The sequence below is a fragment of the Schistocerca serialis genome, chromosome 1, assembly GCF_023864345.2.
Source record: "Schistocerca serialis cubense isolate TAMUIC-IGC-003099 chromosome 1, iqSchSeri2.2, whole genome shotgun sequence".
NCBI lineage: Eukaryota > Metazoa > Arthropoda > Insecta > Orthoptera > Acrididae > Schistocerca > Schistocerca serialis.
Genome location: NC_064638.1, coordinates 843,333,289 through 843,352,870, shown reverse-complemented (window position 1 = coordinate 843,352,870; position 19,582 = coordinate 843,333,289). Strand labels below are relative to the sequence as shown.

At 37.8% G+C, this 19,582-nt stretch overlaps 1 protein-coding gene across 1 annotated transcript in view; it reads right to left on the bottom strand.

Moving 5' to 3' along the window:
* Positions 1-4,706: 4,706 nt before the first annotated feature.
* The window catches only part of LOC126485018 (F-box/LRR-repeat protein 2-like), a 62,859-nt gene continuing 47,983 nt past the window's right edge, over positions 4,707-19,582 (bottom strand). Inside the window, exon 3 of the mRNA XM_050108626.1 lies at positions 4,707-5,208. Within this exon, the coding sequence (XP_049964583.1) occupies positions 5,188-5,208 (21 nt within the window). The 3' untranslated portion in view covers positions 4,707-5,187. The remainder of the gene's footprint in view (positions 5,209-19,582) is intronic.

Sequence of the window (19,582 nt, the reverse complement as noted above, 5' to 3'; positions counted from 1 at the left end):
TTTTAATAAAAAAATCACTTTCTAAATTCAGTAAACTTAGGCATTACAGCACAGTAGTCAAACCAGAATACCTTTATGAAGCAGAAACTTTAATTTTAAATAAAAAAGAGGGATATTGAAGAAATTCAAAATAAAGAAAGAAAGATTATTAGGGAAATATTAAGCTCCAAAATTACTGATGGAAAAATCTATAGGCTGAGAAGCAATAAGGAAATAGAAGAATACACAGACATACATGGTGACATAAGAAAATGAAGATTTAACTTTAATGCGCACATTAAAAGACTGGCATGCACTAGGTTGACAAACAAATAGTAGAATTCCATGAAAACAGAAGTACGGCCAAAACTGAGCCAGTTAAGTGGATCACTGTGATTAAGGAGGATCTTAAAATAGCCAGTACAATAAAGACAGATGTTACAGATAGAAAAACATTCCGACAAAAGATATTTGATTGAAAAGTTGGTCACAGTGAAATTAGAAAATGGATTGGAAGCCTGTGGTCTGATGAAAGAAAGAGACTTAATTCTAAAAGAATGAAACAAATTTGGACACAAAGGAAACCCAACCATCAAAAGTGACATTGACTGATTGTACCTTGTGTGGTCCTATTGGGCCCACATGTGAATAATAACAATAATAATAATAATAATAATAATAATAATAATAATAATAATAATAATAATAATATATAGGAGCACTCACTACACTAAATATACACACTAGGCAGAGATCAGAACCAACCAACACACAGAAGAAACCCACAAAATCAGCATGGCAACACAGGCTACAGATCAAAATAGAAAAACTGAGAAAAGACATCGGACAGCTAACACAATTTATAAGAAATGAAATCTCGGAAAAAAAACGAAAAAGGTTAGGTAAAATCTCACAACAAGAAGCGACAGAGCAATTAGACGAAAAGAAGCAGAAATTACAAGCATTAGCCAAACGACTCAGAAGATACAAAAAAAGTGAAAATAGAAGGAAACAAGACCAAACATTCAACACAAACCAAAAGAAATTTTACAAGACAATAGATAACACACACATTAAATTAAACAATCCACCAAACATAACAGACATGGAACACTTCTGGAGCAACATATGGTCAAACCCGGTACAACATAACAGGCATGCACGGTGGATACAAGCAGAAACAGATATGTACAAGATGATACCACAAATGCCTGAAGTGATAATTTTGCAACATGAAGTCACCCAAGCAATTAATTCTACTCACAATTGGAAAGCCCCTGGAAATGATAAAATAGCAAATTTCTGGTTAAAGAAGTTCACCTCAACACATTCACATCTAACTAAATTATTTAACAGTTACATTGCAGACCCATACACATTCCCTCATACACTTACACGCGGAATAACATATCTGAAACCTAAAGATCAAGCAGACACAGCGAACCCAGCTAAATATCGCCCCATAACATGCCTACCAACAATATACAAAATATTAACTTCAGTCATTAAACAGAAATTAATGACACATACAACACAGAACAAAATTATAAATGAAGAACAAAAAGGCTGTTGCAAAGGAGCACGAGGATGTAAAGAGCAACTGATAATAGATGCAGAGGTGACATATCAAGCTAAAACTAAACAAAGGTCGCTACACTACGCATACATTGATTACCAAAAAGCTTTTGATAGTGTACCCCACTCATGGTTACTACAAATATTGGAAATATACAAAGTAGATCCTAAATTGATACAGTTCCTAAACATAGTAATGAAAAATTGGAAAACCACACTTAATATCCAAACAAATTCAAATAATATCACATCACAGCCAATACAGGTTAAGCGTGGAATATACCAAGGAGACATTAAGTCCTTTCTGGTTCTGCCTTGCTCTGAACCCACTATCCAACATGCTAAATAATACAAATTATGGATACAATATTACTGGAACATACCCACACAAAATCACACATTTGCTATACATGGATGATCTAAAACTACTGGCAGCAACAAATCAACAACTCAACCAATTACTAAAGATAACAGAAGGATTCAGCAATGATATAAGTATGGCTTTTGGAACAGACAAATGTAAGAAAAATAGCATAGTCAAGGGAAAACACACTAAACAAGAAGATTACATACTGGATAACCACAGCGACTGCATAGAAGCGATGGAAAAAACGGATGCCTATAAATATCTAGGACACAGACAAAAAATAGGAATAGATAATACAAATATTAAAGAAGAACTAAAAGAAAAATATAGACAAAGACTAACAAAAATACTGAAAACAGGATTGACAGCAAGAAACAAGACAAAAGCTATAAATACTTATGCCATACCAATATTGACCTACTCATTTGGAGTAGTGAAATGGAGTAACACAGACCTAGAAGCACTAAATACACTTACACGATCACAATGCCACAAATATAGAATACATCACATACATTCAGCAACAGAAAGATTCACCTTAAGCAGAAAGGAAGGAGGAAGAGGATTTATCGACATAAAAAACCTACATTATGGACAGGTAGACAATTTAAGAAAATTCTTTCTAGAACGAGCAGAAACTAACAAAATACACAAGGCAATCACTCATATAAATACATCGGCTACACCACTGCAATTTCATAAGCACTTCTACAACCCTTTAGATCACATAACATCAACAGATACGAAGAAAGTAAATTGGAAAAAGAAAACACTTCATGGCAAGAACCCGTATCATCTAACACAGCCACACATCGATCAAGACGCATCCAACACATGGCTAAGAAAAGGCAATATATAGAGTGAGACAGAAGGATTCATGATTGCAATACAGGATCAAACAATAAACACCAGGTATTACAGCAAGCATATTATTAAAGATCCCAATACCACAACGGATAAATGCAGACTTTGTAAACAACAAATAGAAACAGTAGATCACATCACAAGCGGATGTACAATACTAGCAAATACAGAATACCCCAGAAGACATGACAATGTCGCAAAAATACTACATCAACAGCTTGCCTTACAACATAAACTTTTAAAACAACACGTTCCTACATACAAGTATACACCACAAAATGTACTGGAGAATGATGAATACAAATTATACTGGAACAGAACCATTACAACAGATAAAACAATGCCACATAACAAACCTGACATCATACTCACCAATAAAAAGAAGAAATTAACACAACTAATCGAAATATCCATACCCAATACAACAAATATACAAAAGAAAACAGGAGAAAAAATTGAAAAATACATCCAACTGGCTGAGGAAGTCAAAGACATGTGGCATCAGGATAAAGTTGACATCATACCAATTATACTATCAACTACAGGAGTCATACCACACAATATCCACCAGTACATCAATGCAATACAGCTACATCCAAACATATATATACAACTACAGAAATCCGTAATTATTGATACACGTTCAATTACCCAAAAGTTCCTAAATGCAATATAACACATACCGTACAGTTAAAAGGAAGTGACGCTTGATCAAGGTCCGCGTCACTCCATTTTTAACCGGACTTAACGTCTGAGAAAGTGAAGGAAATAATAATAATAATAATAATAATCTGTTGAGAGTTCTGACAGGGTATGGCACCCTGATAAACTGTTTATTACTTATTCAGTAACACATTTTTAAATGTATTTCAGATGTAGCACAGTCCAAAATATTTATTTATCATAAAACATTCTGTTAACATTCTAAAATAAGCTCACACAAAGAGATGTTTCCAGATGCTTAAGCACCTCACCTAGCAAGCAGAAGTACATCAAGTACAAGAATGAAGGACTTTAATTCTTGCTAACAAGGGAACCTCCCCATTGCACCCCCCTCAGATTTAGTTATAAGTTGGGACAGTGGATAGGCCTTGAAAAACTGAACACAGATCAATCGAGAAAACAGGAAGAAGTTGTGTGGAACTATGAAAAAAAAAATAAGCAAAATATACAAACTGAGTAGTTCATGCTCAAGATAGGCAACATTAAGGACACTGTGAGCTTAGGAGCACCGTGGTCCCGTGGTTAGCGTGAGCAGCTGCGGAATGAGAGGTCCTTGGTTCAAGTCTTCCTGCGAGTGAAAAGTTTAATTTTTTATTTTCAGACAATTATTATCTGTCCGTCCGATGCGATCACATTTTTGGGAGTGATTATCACATCCACAAGAAAACCTAAATTGGGCAAGGTAGAAAAATCTTTCTACCCATTCGCCAAGTGTACAAGTTAGGTGGGTCGACAACATATTCCTGTCATGTGACGCACATGCCATCACCAGTGTCGTATAGAATATATCAGACGTGTTTTCCTGTGGAAGAATCGGTTGACCTATGACCTTGCGATCAAATGTTTTCGGTTCCCATTGGAGAGGCACGTCCTTTCGTTTACTAATCGCATGGTTTTGTGGTGTGGTCGCAAAACACACACTAAACTTATTACAGTGAACAGAGACATCAATGTACGAACGTACAGATCATAACTTTGCGAAAATAAAGAAAGTAAATTCTCACTCGAGGGAAGACTTGAACCAAGGACCTCTCATTCCGCAGCTGCTCACGCTAACCACGGGACCACGGCGCTCCTGAGCTCACAGTGTCCTTGATGTTGCCTATCTTGCGCATGGACTACTCAGTTAGTATATTTTGCTTATTTTTTTTCATAGTTCCACACAACTTCTTCTTGTTTTCTCGATTGATCTGTGTTCAGTTTTTCAAGGCCTATCCACTGTCCCAGCTTATAACTAAATCTGAGGGGGGTGCGATGGGGAGGTTCCCTTGTAAGTAGAATTCGCATACATATGGCAATGCACACAAGAGTATTCAGTATTAAGTTGTGCACATTGAATTAATACAACATTAATATTTCTTTAATTTTCTGCCTTATTTTCACTCATACTTGAGTTAATGGTCATTAGGCATAATGAAAATAGTGAAAGTTACCTCAGAAATAAACACAACTAAGACAGAAAACTATAGAAATAGCAACATTAAATAAAGGACCTTCCGTCAATGCAATGTTGGAACTCTACTAGTACAAAATTAATCATATTTTGGGTGCTGAAGTTTTTTCTTGGTGGAAAACTCTGATGACAAGTAGAAGAAAGCCATTAAGAGTTTTGAAAATATTATTTCCAAGTTGTTGTTCTTCCAGTGTACCTGAAGTGCTCATATTAATCTGCTTGCTTTCTAATCTTCACCAAGTGAAATCTGAAACAAATAGTGATGATAATTCAGTTCTCTAGCAGAATTCCAAGATAAAGCTATTGCACATATGAAAGCAAGAAACTATATGATACACTGTATCATTTGCAAAATAAAACCAAGCGATATAAATATTTAAGTTATTAAAGAAATAATATTGCAATTTGCTAATGGAACATTACATTGTCATTAGGTTTACCATTCAGTGAAATGAATCAATGCTCCATTTTAATAACAGTTACAACAGGTAGTGGGCACAGATGAAATATCTGTGGATCACCATCTTCCTCTGCCATAGCATGTCACAGCTGCCATTTACTACCCAGACTCTGTGTACTACTGTACCCACTGTGGGGTTTTGGGGACCTCTCATCTTCTCATCCTTTTCTATGAAGTTGTTTGTGTTAGCACCCATTAGTGCTGTAAATACTCTCAATACAGCAGTCACAACAAATCACTTTTTATGAGAGGTCATCATTCACCATCAGTACTAACAGATAAATCTAAAATTTCCAGAGCTCCTGTAATTCATTGTTTTAGCTGGTGAGGTGTAAAAATAGCACTTGAAGAACTGACACTAAATAGTGGGGACAAATTTCAGTCAGCAGGTTTGTTGGAACTACAGTTTTACTACATTAAGATCAGATAGCAGATTGAGAAAACTAACATCAGAATAGACGACTTCGGAAGACAAAACAGAAGGGCAAGATGGAAGAAGATGAAGAAGAAGGATGATGATGATGATGATGATGATGAAGGGGACTATATAATCTGAGGGCATATGGAAAATGTCACAGACACCAATAGTGATAGACAGAGACCAATAGAACCTGGTGAAATTCTAACAGCAACAACAATAGCAACAGGTGCATTCAAACTCCATTCTTCTGCATCAGTTTTTTGTCTACCACTGAAGTATGTCGAGCATATATTCTTTTGCCTTAGAGCTCCTTTGTCACTATTGCAAATTTAAGATTTTATTTTGATACAGTTACATTATCCATTTTAATTAATAATGTGTAAAAGACAATAATTCAAGACTTAGGAATTATTTGTTACATTCCTTTTGAGGAGAGTGGATATGATCTGCTAAATGCTGAGTAATGACATTGATTTAATACACCTATATCATAAAAGTTTTATTAACTTACACATGTTGGGGCTTAACACAACATACAATGGAGTGTTTAAGAACAGGGTCATTCCACGTCAAGGGGACCAGGGGTCCCCACTCGACCATCTTCAAATCTAATGAAATTTCGCGTGGAGGTTCTATATGGTCTTTGGTGTCTAAATACCAAATTTCAGTTCAGTATTTTCAGTGGTTGAATTCTTAGGGGATTTTAAAGAGAGGCCACTCACCTCCGCATCGTGTGCGAGGGTGCAAATGTGCCAACTTTGCTAGGCATTTTTAAAAGTTCTAGCAAACATCTGGTCATTTGCTGTAATATACACAGACAACTTTTTATGCTAAATCACACCATGACAAAAATTAGGGATTTAGTCTTATCTAAATATTGATACAAGCCTCTAAAGTCTATCCAATTTCCATACATACTTAGCAACTGCAGAGAATTGCTGTGTTCACTAGTTGTAAATAAACATTTCTATAATTCCCATGCCTGTCCAAGGCAAAAAGCAACTAAAGAGCTGAGAAATGGCAGATGTATCAGAGGTATTTATAATGCAGTGCACCGAGAGAGGCATGACACTTCAGCATTCTTGGCAAGTCACCAAGTCTCATACACAGTAGTCAAAGTGTGAATGAAAGGAGCTGTTGCAGTCTTGGAATCACTCAGACAAATATGTCTGAATTTCATGTTCATTTACCTCTTTTTTCCACTCTTCTTCTTTCTTTCTCCTTTTGTACCTCTTTACTTCTTGCTCTGTCCCTTCAGTAATCACTTAACTGAAGTGTGTACAGTGCTTACCAACAACCTAACTTTTACCTCATACTTCCTCTGAACATTTTCCTTCATTTTCATCTCCCTGTTCCTTAAAATGGCTACAACTAAATCTGAATCTACATATATAATCTACAAGTCACTGTACAGCGCTTGGCCGAGGGTACATAATACCATTATTGTTGATTCTCTTTCTTTTTCCATTTGCATAGCAAGCAAGGTGAAAATGACTGTCTATGTGCCTCTGTATGTGCATTCATCCCTCTTATATATGTTCATTATCCCAATGTGAGATAAATGAAAAATCAGAGTCTCCTTTAAATACAGGTTCTTTAAATTGGTCCAACTGGATTTTGTGAAAACTATATCATCATTCTTCTAAGGATTCCTACATAAGTTCCCTGAGAACTTCTATTATATTTTTGTATGGACTAAACCAACCTGCTACAATTCTAGCAGTGGGCATCTCTAAATTCCTTCAATGTCTGTTGTCATTCCTACTTGATAGGGATTCCAAACACAAAAACAATTGAAACTGGTCACAGATGCATCGTATTTTCCCAGAACCATTCCAACAAATCCTTGCTAGGCTAAAACTTGTTCAGATTAAGGCATGAAATGAGGTCATCTTTCCTTTATATCCTTTCCACTCCAGCCACAGTGACCTTCCAATGCTCTCATGAATTCCACAATATCCTTATCACAATATATCGGATTCACAGGTTCCTATTGTTGTAATTATTGTTTATGTAAAACTGGTCCCATACGCTTACCCACAACAATCTATTCCAGCTCCACCAGAGGCAAACTCTACACTAGCAGCAGTGCACCATGTAAAACAAAGTTATTTTGTTAAACAGGTGACATAAGTTCATGCACAATTTTATATGAGGGGACTCCTAAAAGTATGTCACACACGACATCAAAGGCTAAGACCATAGTGCAACAAGAGTGGTACATTGTCAGAAGAGAGTACATGTTCTGGGTTTCCTGCAGAGACAATTCTGCTGCAATATGGGTAACAGCTGCAACACAGTATAGAAGTGAAATGGTGCAACAACAGGAAACATATTCCAATGTTAAAGTACATGAGACAGTACGATCATTGTGAGCAAAATGTCTAAACTGCACACAGATCACTGTGAAATTCTGATGGACCAAATGCAATGACATATCCAATGGTAGTGAAATGGGCCAACAATCTGACCGAAGCTGCACAGATGTGGGTGATGCTGATGGGGAAGGAAGGCCATCAACACTGACCATAGACAACAGTGTCCAGGCAGTTGAGGAATTAATTAATGACAGTTGCAGATTTTCCAACACTGAAGATGTTGACACAGCAGTTCTCAAATGGCTCTATGAACAAGGAGTGAACATCTGTCATCAAGGAATTAAATGACTGGTAGATCATTCCAACTGTTGTTTACAGGGACTTGGTGACTATGTTGCAAACCAGTGTCATGAATTTGTGTCCCTTTCAAGTGCAGTGCAGCATTCAATAAAAACTACTTGGCCTGCCATAATAAAGGGTAACTTGCTTTTTGAAGGCCCCTCATACATCACCAAATCGACAGAATGTATAAATTGACAAAAAGAACTATCCAACTTGAAGTTGTCTGGAACCCAGTTGCTGAGCAGTATGATGTAAGAGACCTGAGTGCTGCTATACCATGTGGGCCATCTGGATCACCTAATCCATAACTTGTTTCCTTAAACTTTAGAGATGGGAACTTGTTTTCCAACATATGCTTTCCTCATGCCACACTCCTGGACATGATGTCCATTAGCCTAAACTCCCCCCCTCCCCCCCCCCCCCCCTCCATCCAGTTTCGTACATACAGTGTTTGTTAGAATTTTTGCAGTTACTTATGTATTTCCCTCCATACATGCAACCCTCCCCTTTGCTTCTCTCTCTCTCTCTCTCTCTCTCTCTCTCTCTCTCTCTCTCTCTCTCTCTCTCTCTCTCTCTCTCTGTGTGTGTGTGTGTGTGTGTGTGTGTGTGTGTGTGTGTGTGTGTGTGTGTGTGTGTGTGTGTGCGTGTGTGGTGTGTGTGCGTGCGTGCGTGCGTGTCTCTCTCTCTCTCTCTCTCTCTTTCTCACTCCCCATTTTTTCTATTCTTTAATTGCATTATTCTTTCCATTTTTCAGTTTCTTCTAATTCATCTTTACTTCAGATTCTGTCCATTTTAACATATTATAAATGTACTGTATCATAAAGAGATGCATCCTGCTTTGCTAGTGGATGTGGGAATAGGGGTTGGGTGGCAATTGGAGACTTACCACTCTTTTCTATCCTCCCCCACGCAATTCCTCTTTCGTCCCTCATGAAATACTATCTATTTCTCTGAAACAAGGCATGCCATGTTTATTGTCTGTTTTAGGTGTTCTTTTATATATTTTTGTAGACATTTAAAATGTCTTGTGAACAAATGTCATGGACGAGCTCCTCAGAATGTGAAGCATTTGACTCCATATTGCATTTTGTCTCTGGGTACCCCAATACCATGAAGGTGAAGTTTCTTGTTTCCACCACTGTAAATCATACAGTCAAAGTTGCTTCTCAGAATTCTTTACTCTTTATTAAGCTGATCCAATAATTGTTCAGTGCCTCTACAATTTTTTTTTTTTTTTTTTCATTATGATCTTTGTATTTTTTCTGATTATTTCTTTCATGTCTTCTTTGGAAGTAAAGATTATATAACATTTTAATTCCTAGATCACATGCTTATAGTAACTATTCCAAAAGCATTGCTACATATCCTACTGCCTAATTTGATCTCATACCTTCATCTATTTTATCAGTCACCTGAATCACCCACATTAATCTCTTTCACTTATTTTGTCATGCTACTTAGCAGTTTCTCCTCTTCATACAACATTCAGTTTATTCTTCCACTTTGTTTGAAAAGTGGTTTCTCATCTGCAGTTTGGATTATACAAATTTCCTGTTTTACTTCCTCAAAATTGTCTTAGTATTAGACTTTTATAAACTATGGCTTGCAACTATATTACAGTTCGGAATTAATCTTTCACTCAGCATCAGATTGTGCACTATTTTGAAATTTCATGGTAGATGAAAATTGTGTGCCAGACCAGAAAACCACCCCTTTGGGTGCAGCTAAACCATTTCTTCACAATATCCTTTCTCATAGTAGTGCTTGAGTTACAAGGTATGTAGGAGAAATTCTGTGAGGTTCGGAAGGTGTGGTTAAAAGTAACGCTGTGACAGTGGATTGTGACATCTGCATAATTCAGGCAATAAGAGCATTGCCTGTCAAACACAAGGTTTTGGATTTGAGTTCAGATGTGGCAAACAATTGTTGTTGGCAAGGAAGTTTCAGAATTACAGTTCTTCTATCCTGTAAAAAGTGCTCTATTCCAAGTCAAAGGTATAAATGTGTAACATATTGCTGCTAAGTTTGCAGTTGCTTGTGACCAAATTTACTGGTTATTTCATTTTCAAGTGCTGTTTATCAATTCGTTTTAATCTTGTGTGAGTCTTTTTATTTCATTATATTTAAGTACTGGTAACTTTATTAAATGGAAAATGTAGTTGTGAACACTATTAAATGTACAAGAAGACCAAATGACTGGCCGGTACTTGTCTTCGGGTAACAAAATTCCTAGTTCTGCTGATAGAAACACATGCAATAGAAAACATTAATCCTAGCTGTCTGAACTTGTGTTTTCATTCTTCAGAGACAAAACAGGAATTGTTAGCAGAAGGTTGGAAAGGAGAGGGGGAGAGTCAGATTATTTAGGCCCTAGGTTTTGAGTAGTGGCTATGGTCCTGAGACTTCAGCATTAGCACAACTCTCACAGCAATAGCAGCTCAGATTTGTGCATTGTTCCTTGATTAGTGTTTAAGTAAGTACAATCTAGTCTTGCACATAATACATTTACTTCTTTTAGTCCTTGAAAGAAACAAATTCATTTGTAGGTATGGCTAGAGATTGTGGCTATTGTGAAACCATAAAGAAGGAGTTGGCTGCTTTTTGAGAAAATCTAGAAGCTTTATTCACTGTTGTCGACTGGTTTCATGTGGTTGCAGAAAATTGCACTGGTGATAGAGAGACAGGACGGTATTCCAATGTGAAGGCACCTTGAAGCCTGATGGCTGGGAGGACATATCTGGAGCCATTTTGCAAGGAAAGTTGTTTGTGGCTAACACCTCTTATAAGTAGGTTTGAGAAATTGCTTCCTGTTGACAGTGAGACAGACCCAGCAAGCCTTGCCTCTCCTGCTCATGCAGCAGTGTTTCCTCTATTGTGGTCAGGGCACCCACAGAGCTGAAAGAAGAGACTGTTTGTGGTAGGCAGTTCAAATGTTAGGAAGACGCATGATGGCCCCTCTTAGGAAAATAACATCACAGGAGAAAAACAAAACAAATATGCACATGCTGTGAATCACAGGGGAAACTGTCCACACACTAGAAGAGGTCATCTTGGATGCAATTGAGAGCACAAGCAGCAGTCAGTTACAGACCATCATTCACATTGGCACCAAATACATCTGTTGCCTAGGTTCAGAGACCACTCCCAGTTCTTCCCAGAGACTGTGAAAAGTGATGAAGACCACTGGCCTCACTCGTGAAGTCTCTGCACAACTATCAATTTTCGGCATCATTCCAAGGATAGATCAGAATCCTCTGGTCTGAAGCTGAGTGAAGGCTGTGAACCAGAGCCTTTGCTGGTTATGTGATATGTTTGGCTGTAGATTCCTTGACCTACACTACTCAGTGGAAACTTTTAAAGTCACCTTGTGTAGATCAGGTGTGCACTACATATCGGAATGGCCACTTGTTTGCCAAAGTATTTGTGGAATGCACAAGGGTTCTTTCTTTCTTTCTTTCTTTCTGTTTAGGCAAAACTCTGAGATTCAAAATAGAAAAATCAACATCAGTTAGATAAACCAGACTGGAGAACATCCCCAGAGAGCAAGAATCTCAAAATACTGGTGGAATATTTGCAGTTGAGTCCCAGAGCTCACATCTCACACAGAAAGCAGTTGGCCCAACATGATACTAGGAACTAAGAGCCAGTTGAAATGTGAAGTAGAAAGTAGAGAAATTTTTGACAACATCTGGAACTTTGATTGGAAAGATAGATTAGACTCGTTAAGAGAAACAGTAGTATTAGCTCTAGTGAGGTCCAAAATAAACCTGACTGCAAACTAATACTGACAAGAATAATCACAGTCACTGGTCTTACACTAATAGTCAGATGTTTCTATCAATGACCAGATTCCCCTCGAGAGATCAGTTGTACAGTCTTCAAGGAAAGATAGAACTCAATAATATGGAAATCCTCCAAGCCCATGGTAGTTGTTGTTGTTGTGGTCTTCAGTCCAGAGACTGGTTTGTTGCAGCTCTCCATGCTACTCTATCCTGTGCAAGCTTCTTCATCTCCCAGTACTTACTGCAACCTACATCCTTCTGAATCTGTTTAGTGTACTCATCTCTTGGTCTCCCTCTACGATTTTTACCCTCCACGCTGCCCTCCAATGCTAAATTTGTGATCCCTTGATGCCTCAGAACATGTCCTACCAACCGGTCCCTTCTTCTTGTCAAGTTGTGCCACAAACTCCTCTTCTCCCCAATTCCATTCAATACCTCCTCATTAGTTATGTGATCTACCCATCTAATCTTCAGCATTCATCTGTAGCACCACATTTCAAAAGCTTCTATTCTCTTCCTGTCCAAACTATTTATCATCCATCTTTCACTTCCATACATGGCTACACCCCATACAAATACTTTCAGAAACGACTTTCTGACACTTAAATCTTTACTCGAAATTAACAAATTTCTCTTCTTCAGAAACGCTTTCCTTGTCATTGCCAGTCTACATTTTATATGCTCTCTACTTCAACCATCATCAGTTATTTTGCTCCCCAAATAGCAAAACTCCTTTACTACTTTAAGTGTCTCATTTCCTAATCTAATTTCCTCAGCATCACTCGACTTAATTCGATTACATTCCATTATCCTCGTTTTGCTTTTGTTGATGTTCATCTTATACCCTCCTTTCAAGACACTGTCCATTCCATTCAACTGATCTTCCAAGTCCTTTGCTGTCTCTGACAGAATTATAATGTCATCAGCAAACCTCAAAGTTTTTATTTCTTCTCCATGGATTTTAATACCTACTATGAATTTTTCTTCTGTTTCCTTTACTGCTTGCCCAATATACAGATTGAATATCATCGGGGATAGGCTACAACCCTGTCTCACTCCCTTCCCAACCACTGCTTCCCATTCATGTCCCTCAACTCTTATAACTGCCATCTGGTTTCTGTACAAATTGTAAATAGCCTTTCGCTCCCTTTATTTTACCCCTGCCACCTTTAGAATTTGAAAGAGAGTATTCCAGTCAACATGGTCAAAAGCTTTCTCTAAGTCTACAAATGCTAGAAATGTAGGTTTGCCTTTCCTTAATCTTTCTTCTACGATAAGTTGTAGAGTCAGTATTTCCTCACGTGTTCCAATACTTCTACGGAATCCAAACTGACCCTCACCAAGGTTTGCTTCTACCAGTTTTTCCATTCGTCTGTACAGAATTCACGTTAGTTTTTTACAGCTGTGACTTATTAAACTGATAGTTGGATAATTTTCACATCTGTCAACACGTGGTTTCTTTGCGATTGTAATTATATTCTTCTTGAAGTCTGAGGGTATTTCACCTGTCTCATACATCTTGCTCACCAGATGGTAGAGTTTTGTCAGGACTGGCTCTCCTAAGGCCGTCAGTAAGTGTAATGGAATGTTGTCCACTCCCGGGGCCTTGTTTCGACTCAGGTCTTTCAGTGCTCTGTCAAACTCTTTTTGCAGAATCATACCTCCCATTTCATTTTCATCTACGTCCTCTTACATTTCCATAATATTGTCCTCAAGTACATTGCCTTTGTATATACCCTCTATATACTCCTTCCATCTTTCTGCTTTCCCTTCCTTGCTTAGAACTGGATTTCCATCTGAGCTCTTGATATTCATACAAGTGGTTCTCTTTTCTCCAAAGGTCTCTTTAATTTTCCTGTAGGCAGTATCTATCTTACCCTTAGTGAGATAAGCCTCTACATCCTTACATTTGTCCTCTAGCCATCCCTGCTTAGCCATTTTGCATTTCCTGTCGATCTCATTTCTCAGACATTTGTATTCCTTTTTGCCTGCTTCATTTACTGCATTTTTATATTTTCTCCTTTCATCAATTAAATTCAATATTTCTTCTGTTACCCAAGGATTTCTACTATCCCTCATCTTTTTACCTATTTGATCCTCTGCTGACTTCACTACTTCATTCCTCAGAGCTATTCATTCTTCTTCTACTGTATTTCTTTTCCCCATTCATGATAATTGTTCTCTTATGCTCTCCCTGAAAATCTATACAACCTCTGGTTTAGTCAGTTTATCCATGTCCCATCTCCTTAAATTCCCACCTTTTTGCAGTTTCTTCAGTTTTAATCTACAGTTCATAACAAATAGATTGCGATCAGAGACCACATCTGCCCCTGGAAATGTCTTACAATTTAATACCTGGTTCCTAAATCTCTGTCTCAGCATTATATAATCTATCTGGTACCTTCTAGTATCTCCAGGATTCTTCCATGTGTACAACCTTCTTTTATGATTCTTGAACGCTCTGTGCAAAATTCTACCAGATGACTTCCTCTTTTATTTCTTACCCCCCAATCCAGATTCACCTACTACGTTTCCTTCTCTCCCTTTTCCTGCTCTCAAATCCCAGTAGCCCATGACTATTAAATTTTCATCTCCCTTCACTACCTGAATAATTTCTTTTATCTCATCATATATTTCACCAATTTCTTCAGCATCTGCAGAGCTAGTTGGCATACAAACTTATACTACTGTAGTAGGTATGGGCTTCATGTATATCTTGGCCACAATAATGCATTCACTATGCTGTTTGTAGTAGCTTACCTGCACTCCTATTTTTTTATTCATTATTAAACCTACTCCCGCATGACCCCTATTTGATTTTGTATATATAACCCTGTATTCACCTGGCCAAAAGTCTTGTTCCTCCCACCACCGAACTTCACTAATTCCCACTATATCTGACTTTAACCTATCCATTTCCCTTTTTAAATTTTCTAACCTACCTGCCCGATTAAGGGATCTGACATTCCATGCTCCAATCCGTAGAACACCAATTTTCTTTCTCCTGATGACGTCCTCTTGAGTAGTCCCCGCCCAGAGATCCGAATGGGGGATTACTTTACCTCCGGAATATTTTACCCAAGAGGAGGCCATCATCAATTAACCATACAGTAAAGCTGCATGCCCTTGGGAAAAATTATGGCTGTAGTTTCCCTTGCTTTCAGCCGTTCGCAGTACCAGCACGGCAAGGCCGTTTTGGTTATTGTTACAAGGCCAGATCAGTCAATCATCCAGACTGTTGCCACTGCAACTACTGAAAAGGCTGCTGCCTCTCTTCAGGAAGTACACATTTGTCTGGCCTCGCAACAGAGACCCCTCCGTTGTGGTTGCACCTACGGTATGGCCATCTGTATCGCTGAGGCACACAAGCCTCCCCACCAACGGCAAGGTCCATGGTTCATGGGGGGTAGTAGTAGGTCATAACTTTAACCCATCCAATATTGATTGGGAAAACTATGCATATGTTTTCAGCAGTAAGGACAGTCGTATGAAATAATACTGAAAACATTGTTGGACAACTGTCTCAAACAACTAGTCTGACAATCCACACAAGGGAGATGCATTTTAGACCTCCTAGTTAGGAACAAGCCATATCTTTTCAACAGTGTCACCAGCAGAAGAAGGATTAGTGACCATGATGCTGTTATAGGAACAATGGTCACAAAAGGCAAAAACATCATCAAGGAAGTTGGAGAATATTTGTATTTGCTCAAACTGATAATCACTATTAATTTATTTAAAGAATGAAATGAGAACATTTAGTTAAGATATGTGAAATGCAGAACAATGTTGGTTTAAACTAAAATACATTATAAACTGCGGTCTGCATAAGTATGTTCCAAGTAAAGTAATAAAAGACAGCCAAGAATCATCCACACTTAATGGTATCACTTAGAAAATGTTGCAGAAGCAGAGATTACAACATTCCCACTACAGAAGGGACTTTGGGAAAAATGGTAGAGAAAATTTAATTGCAACTCATGCATCCCTGAGAGGGCCATGAGTGAAGCCTACAATAATTTTCACAGGCAGATCCTGGTGAAAGATTTATCAATAATTCAAGGAAGTTCTGGACATAGGTAAAGTCAATGAACTGGTCCAAAGTAACGATTTAATCTCTCGTGGATCTATCTTGTGTAGAAACTGAAGACAGCAGACAGAAATTGGAATACTCTGCATTAAAATGTATTTGTGCATGAAGCTACTACAGTATCAATGCTTGACAGCCACAAAGACTAATAAATGAGAGGTACCAATATTACTTAAAGGGAATAAGGCATCAGGCCCTGATGGAATTCCAGTTATACGAGTTATACGAGGGTTATCCACAAAGTAAGTTCTGTTTGGTTATATAAAACAAACATGTACAGATACAGAAAAAATATTTGCTGTAAAAAAATCTACAACTGTTAAACTACTTTTCTACATAGCTTCTGAAATTCTGTAGGCACTTGTCATAGCGTGGCACAAGTTTTTTTATGACTTCTTCATAGAATATTGCCGCCTGTGTATTAAACCATGTTGTAGCATGTTCTTTCAGTTCATCATCATAATCGTTGAAGTGTTGACCACTGAGGACAGATTTTAGTTATAAGAAGATATGAAAGTCACAAGGAGCGAGGTCTGGGCTGTACGGAGGATGATCAAACATGTCCGAGTGAAATTCCCGTAAGAGTTGTTTGGTCACATTTACCGTGTTAGGTCGGGCATTATTGCGGAAATAAACACCTTTTGACAGTAATCCTTGGTGATTGTTCTGTATTGGTCAGCACAATTTCTTAATTGTCTCACAGTAACCATGTGCATTGATTGTTTGGCTTTGTGGTAAGAAATCAATCAGCAAAATGCCTTTTCTGTCCCAAAAAATGGTGCACATGACTTTTCGAGGTGTCAAGATTTGCTTAGGCTTAACCTTCATTGGGGATGAAGTGTGCCTCCATTCCATTGATTACTGTTTTGTTTCAGGGGTGTCATACAATACCCAACTTCCATCCCCTGTGACTATTGGAGAAAGAAAACCATCGCCTTCTTCATTATAGCTTGTCAAAAACTGAAGTGCACTGCCCATCCATTGTTTTTTGTGTTGTTCAGTATGAATTTTGAGCAAAGTTTTTGAAATTTCAGTTTTTCAGTAACAATTTCATCAATTAGCAATTGTGAGATTTGCAGAACTTCCATAGCAAGGACACTAAGTGTAAACTTATGGTTGCACTTAATATTCTCTCCAATTGTGTGACCAATTCTTCAGTAACAACAGATGGGTGTCCACTTCGTTCTTCATCGTGCACTTGGTCACGTCCTTCATTGAGCAGTCTGACCCATCTTTTAACTATTGAATCACTCATAGCATTTTGTCCATAAACATCACAGATTTGCTGATGAATTTCCTTTGGCTTAACTTTCTTTGCATTTAGAAAACGAATCACAGATCTGATTTCACATGTGGTGGCATGTTCAATTACAGCTGACATTATAAAGAAGCATTACAAAGCACACATCAGCAGCAGCAATCTGAAAATGGCATACATGTCTTCTCCTTGAGTCAGAGTAACTGCTGCGCATGCTCAGAACTGCAATCATAGTGCTGCTATGGATAGAAATAGAAACAGAACTTACTTTGTTGATGACCCTCATATTTTACATAAAATACAATACAGAATTAGTTCCTTTGGTAGCTTGTATTTATTGAGAATCTCTTGCTCACCAAATAGTCTCAAATGATTGCAAAAGACTTTAGGTCACTCCTGTTTACCAAAATGGTAAAATATTGCCTGAACAGAATTAAAGACCAATATTGCTGATGTTTGTCTGTTACAGGAGCCTAGAACATATGAGGGGCATTTGAAAAGTCCGTGTGAAGTCCAAGAGATGGACCACCGGCACGTATCAAGGTCATCTTTAATGATGATGATGATGTTTGGATTGTGGGGAACTCAACTGCACAGTTATCAGTGCCCGTACAAATTGCCAGTCTTTTCTCAGTCCAATCTTGCCACTTGCATGAGTGATGATGAAAATGATAAGGACAACACAAACACCCAGTCATCTCGTGGCAGGCCCCCAGCCAGGAATTGAACCCGGGACCCCACACTTGGGAAGCGAGAAACAAGGTCATGTTTAGTTAGTAGCATCTTTGGGAAGAATGCCCGCCAAGTTTCAGCCATATTGATCTATTTCTTCATGTTTGGCATTCATGTGAATCAAGGAAGTCCAGTGATGGATGAAAAAGAATTTCGTGTGGTGATTAAAAATTACTTTATGAAAGGCAAAACGCCTCAGGAGACTAAAGAGAAGCTTGATAAACATTATGGTGACCTTCCGAACCTCACAGAATTTCTCCTACATAGCTTGTAACTCAAGCACTACTATGAGAAAGGATATTGTGAAGAAATGGTTTAGCTGCACCCAAAGGGGTGGTTTTCTGGTCTGGCACACAATTTTCATCTACCATGAAATTTCAAAATAGTGCACAATCTGATGCTGAGTGAAAGATTAATTCCGAACTGTAATATAGTTGCAAGCCATAGTTTATAAAAGTCTAATACTAAGACAATTTTGAGGAAGTAAAACAGGAAATTTGTATAATCCAAACTGCAGATGAGAAACCACTTTTCAAACAAAGTGGAAGAATAAACTGAATGTTGTATGAAGAGGAGAAACTGCTAAGTAGCATGACAGAATAAGTGAAAGAGATTAATGTGGGTGATTCAGGTGACTGATAAAATAGATGAAGGTATGAGATCAAATTAGGCAGTAGGATATGAAGCAATGCTTTTGGAATAGTTACTATAAGCATGTGATCTAGGAATTAAAATGTTATATAATCTTTACTTCCAAAGAAGACATGAAAGAAATAATCAGAAAAAATACAAAGATCATTATGAAAAAAAAAAAAAAAAAAAATTGTAGAGGCACTGAACAATTATTGGATCAGCTTAATAAAGAGTAAAGAATTCTGAGAAGCAACTTTGACTGTATGATTTACAGTGGTGGAAACAAGAAACTTCACCTTCATGGTATTGGGGTACCCAGAGACAAAATGCAATATGGAGTCAAATGCTTCACATTCTGAGGAGCTCGTCCATGACATTTGTTCACAAGACATTTTAAATGTCTACAAAAATATATAAAAGAACACCTAAAACAGACAATAAACATGGCATGCCTTGTTTCAGAGAAATAGATAGTATTTCATGAGGGACGAAAGAGGAATTGCGTGGGGGAGGATAGAAAAGAGTGGTAAGTCTCCAATTGCCACCCAACCCCTATTCCCACATCCTCTAGCAACGCGGGATGCA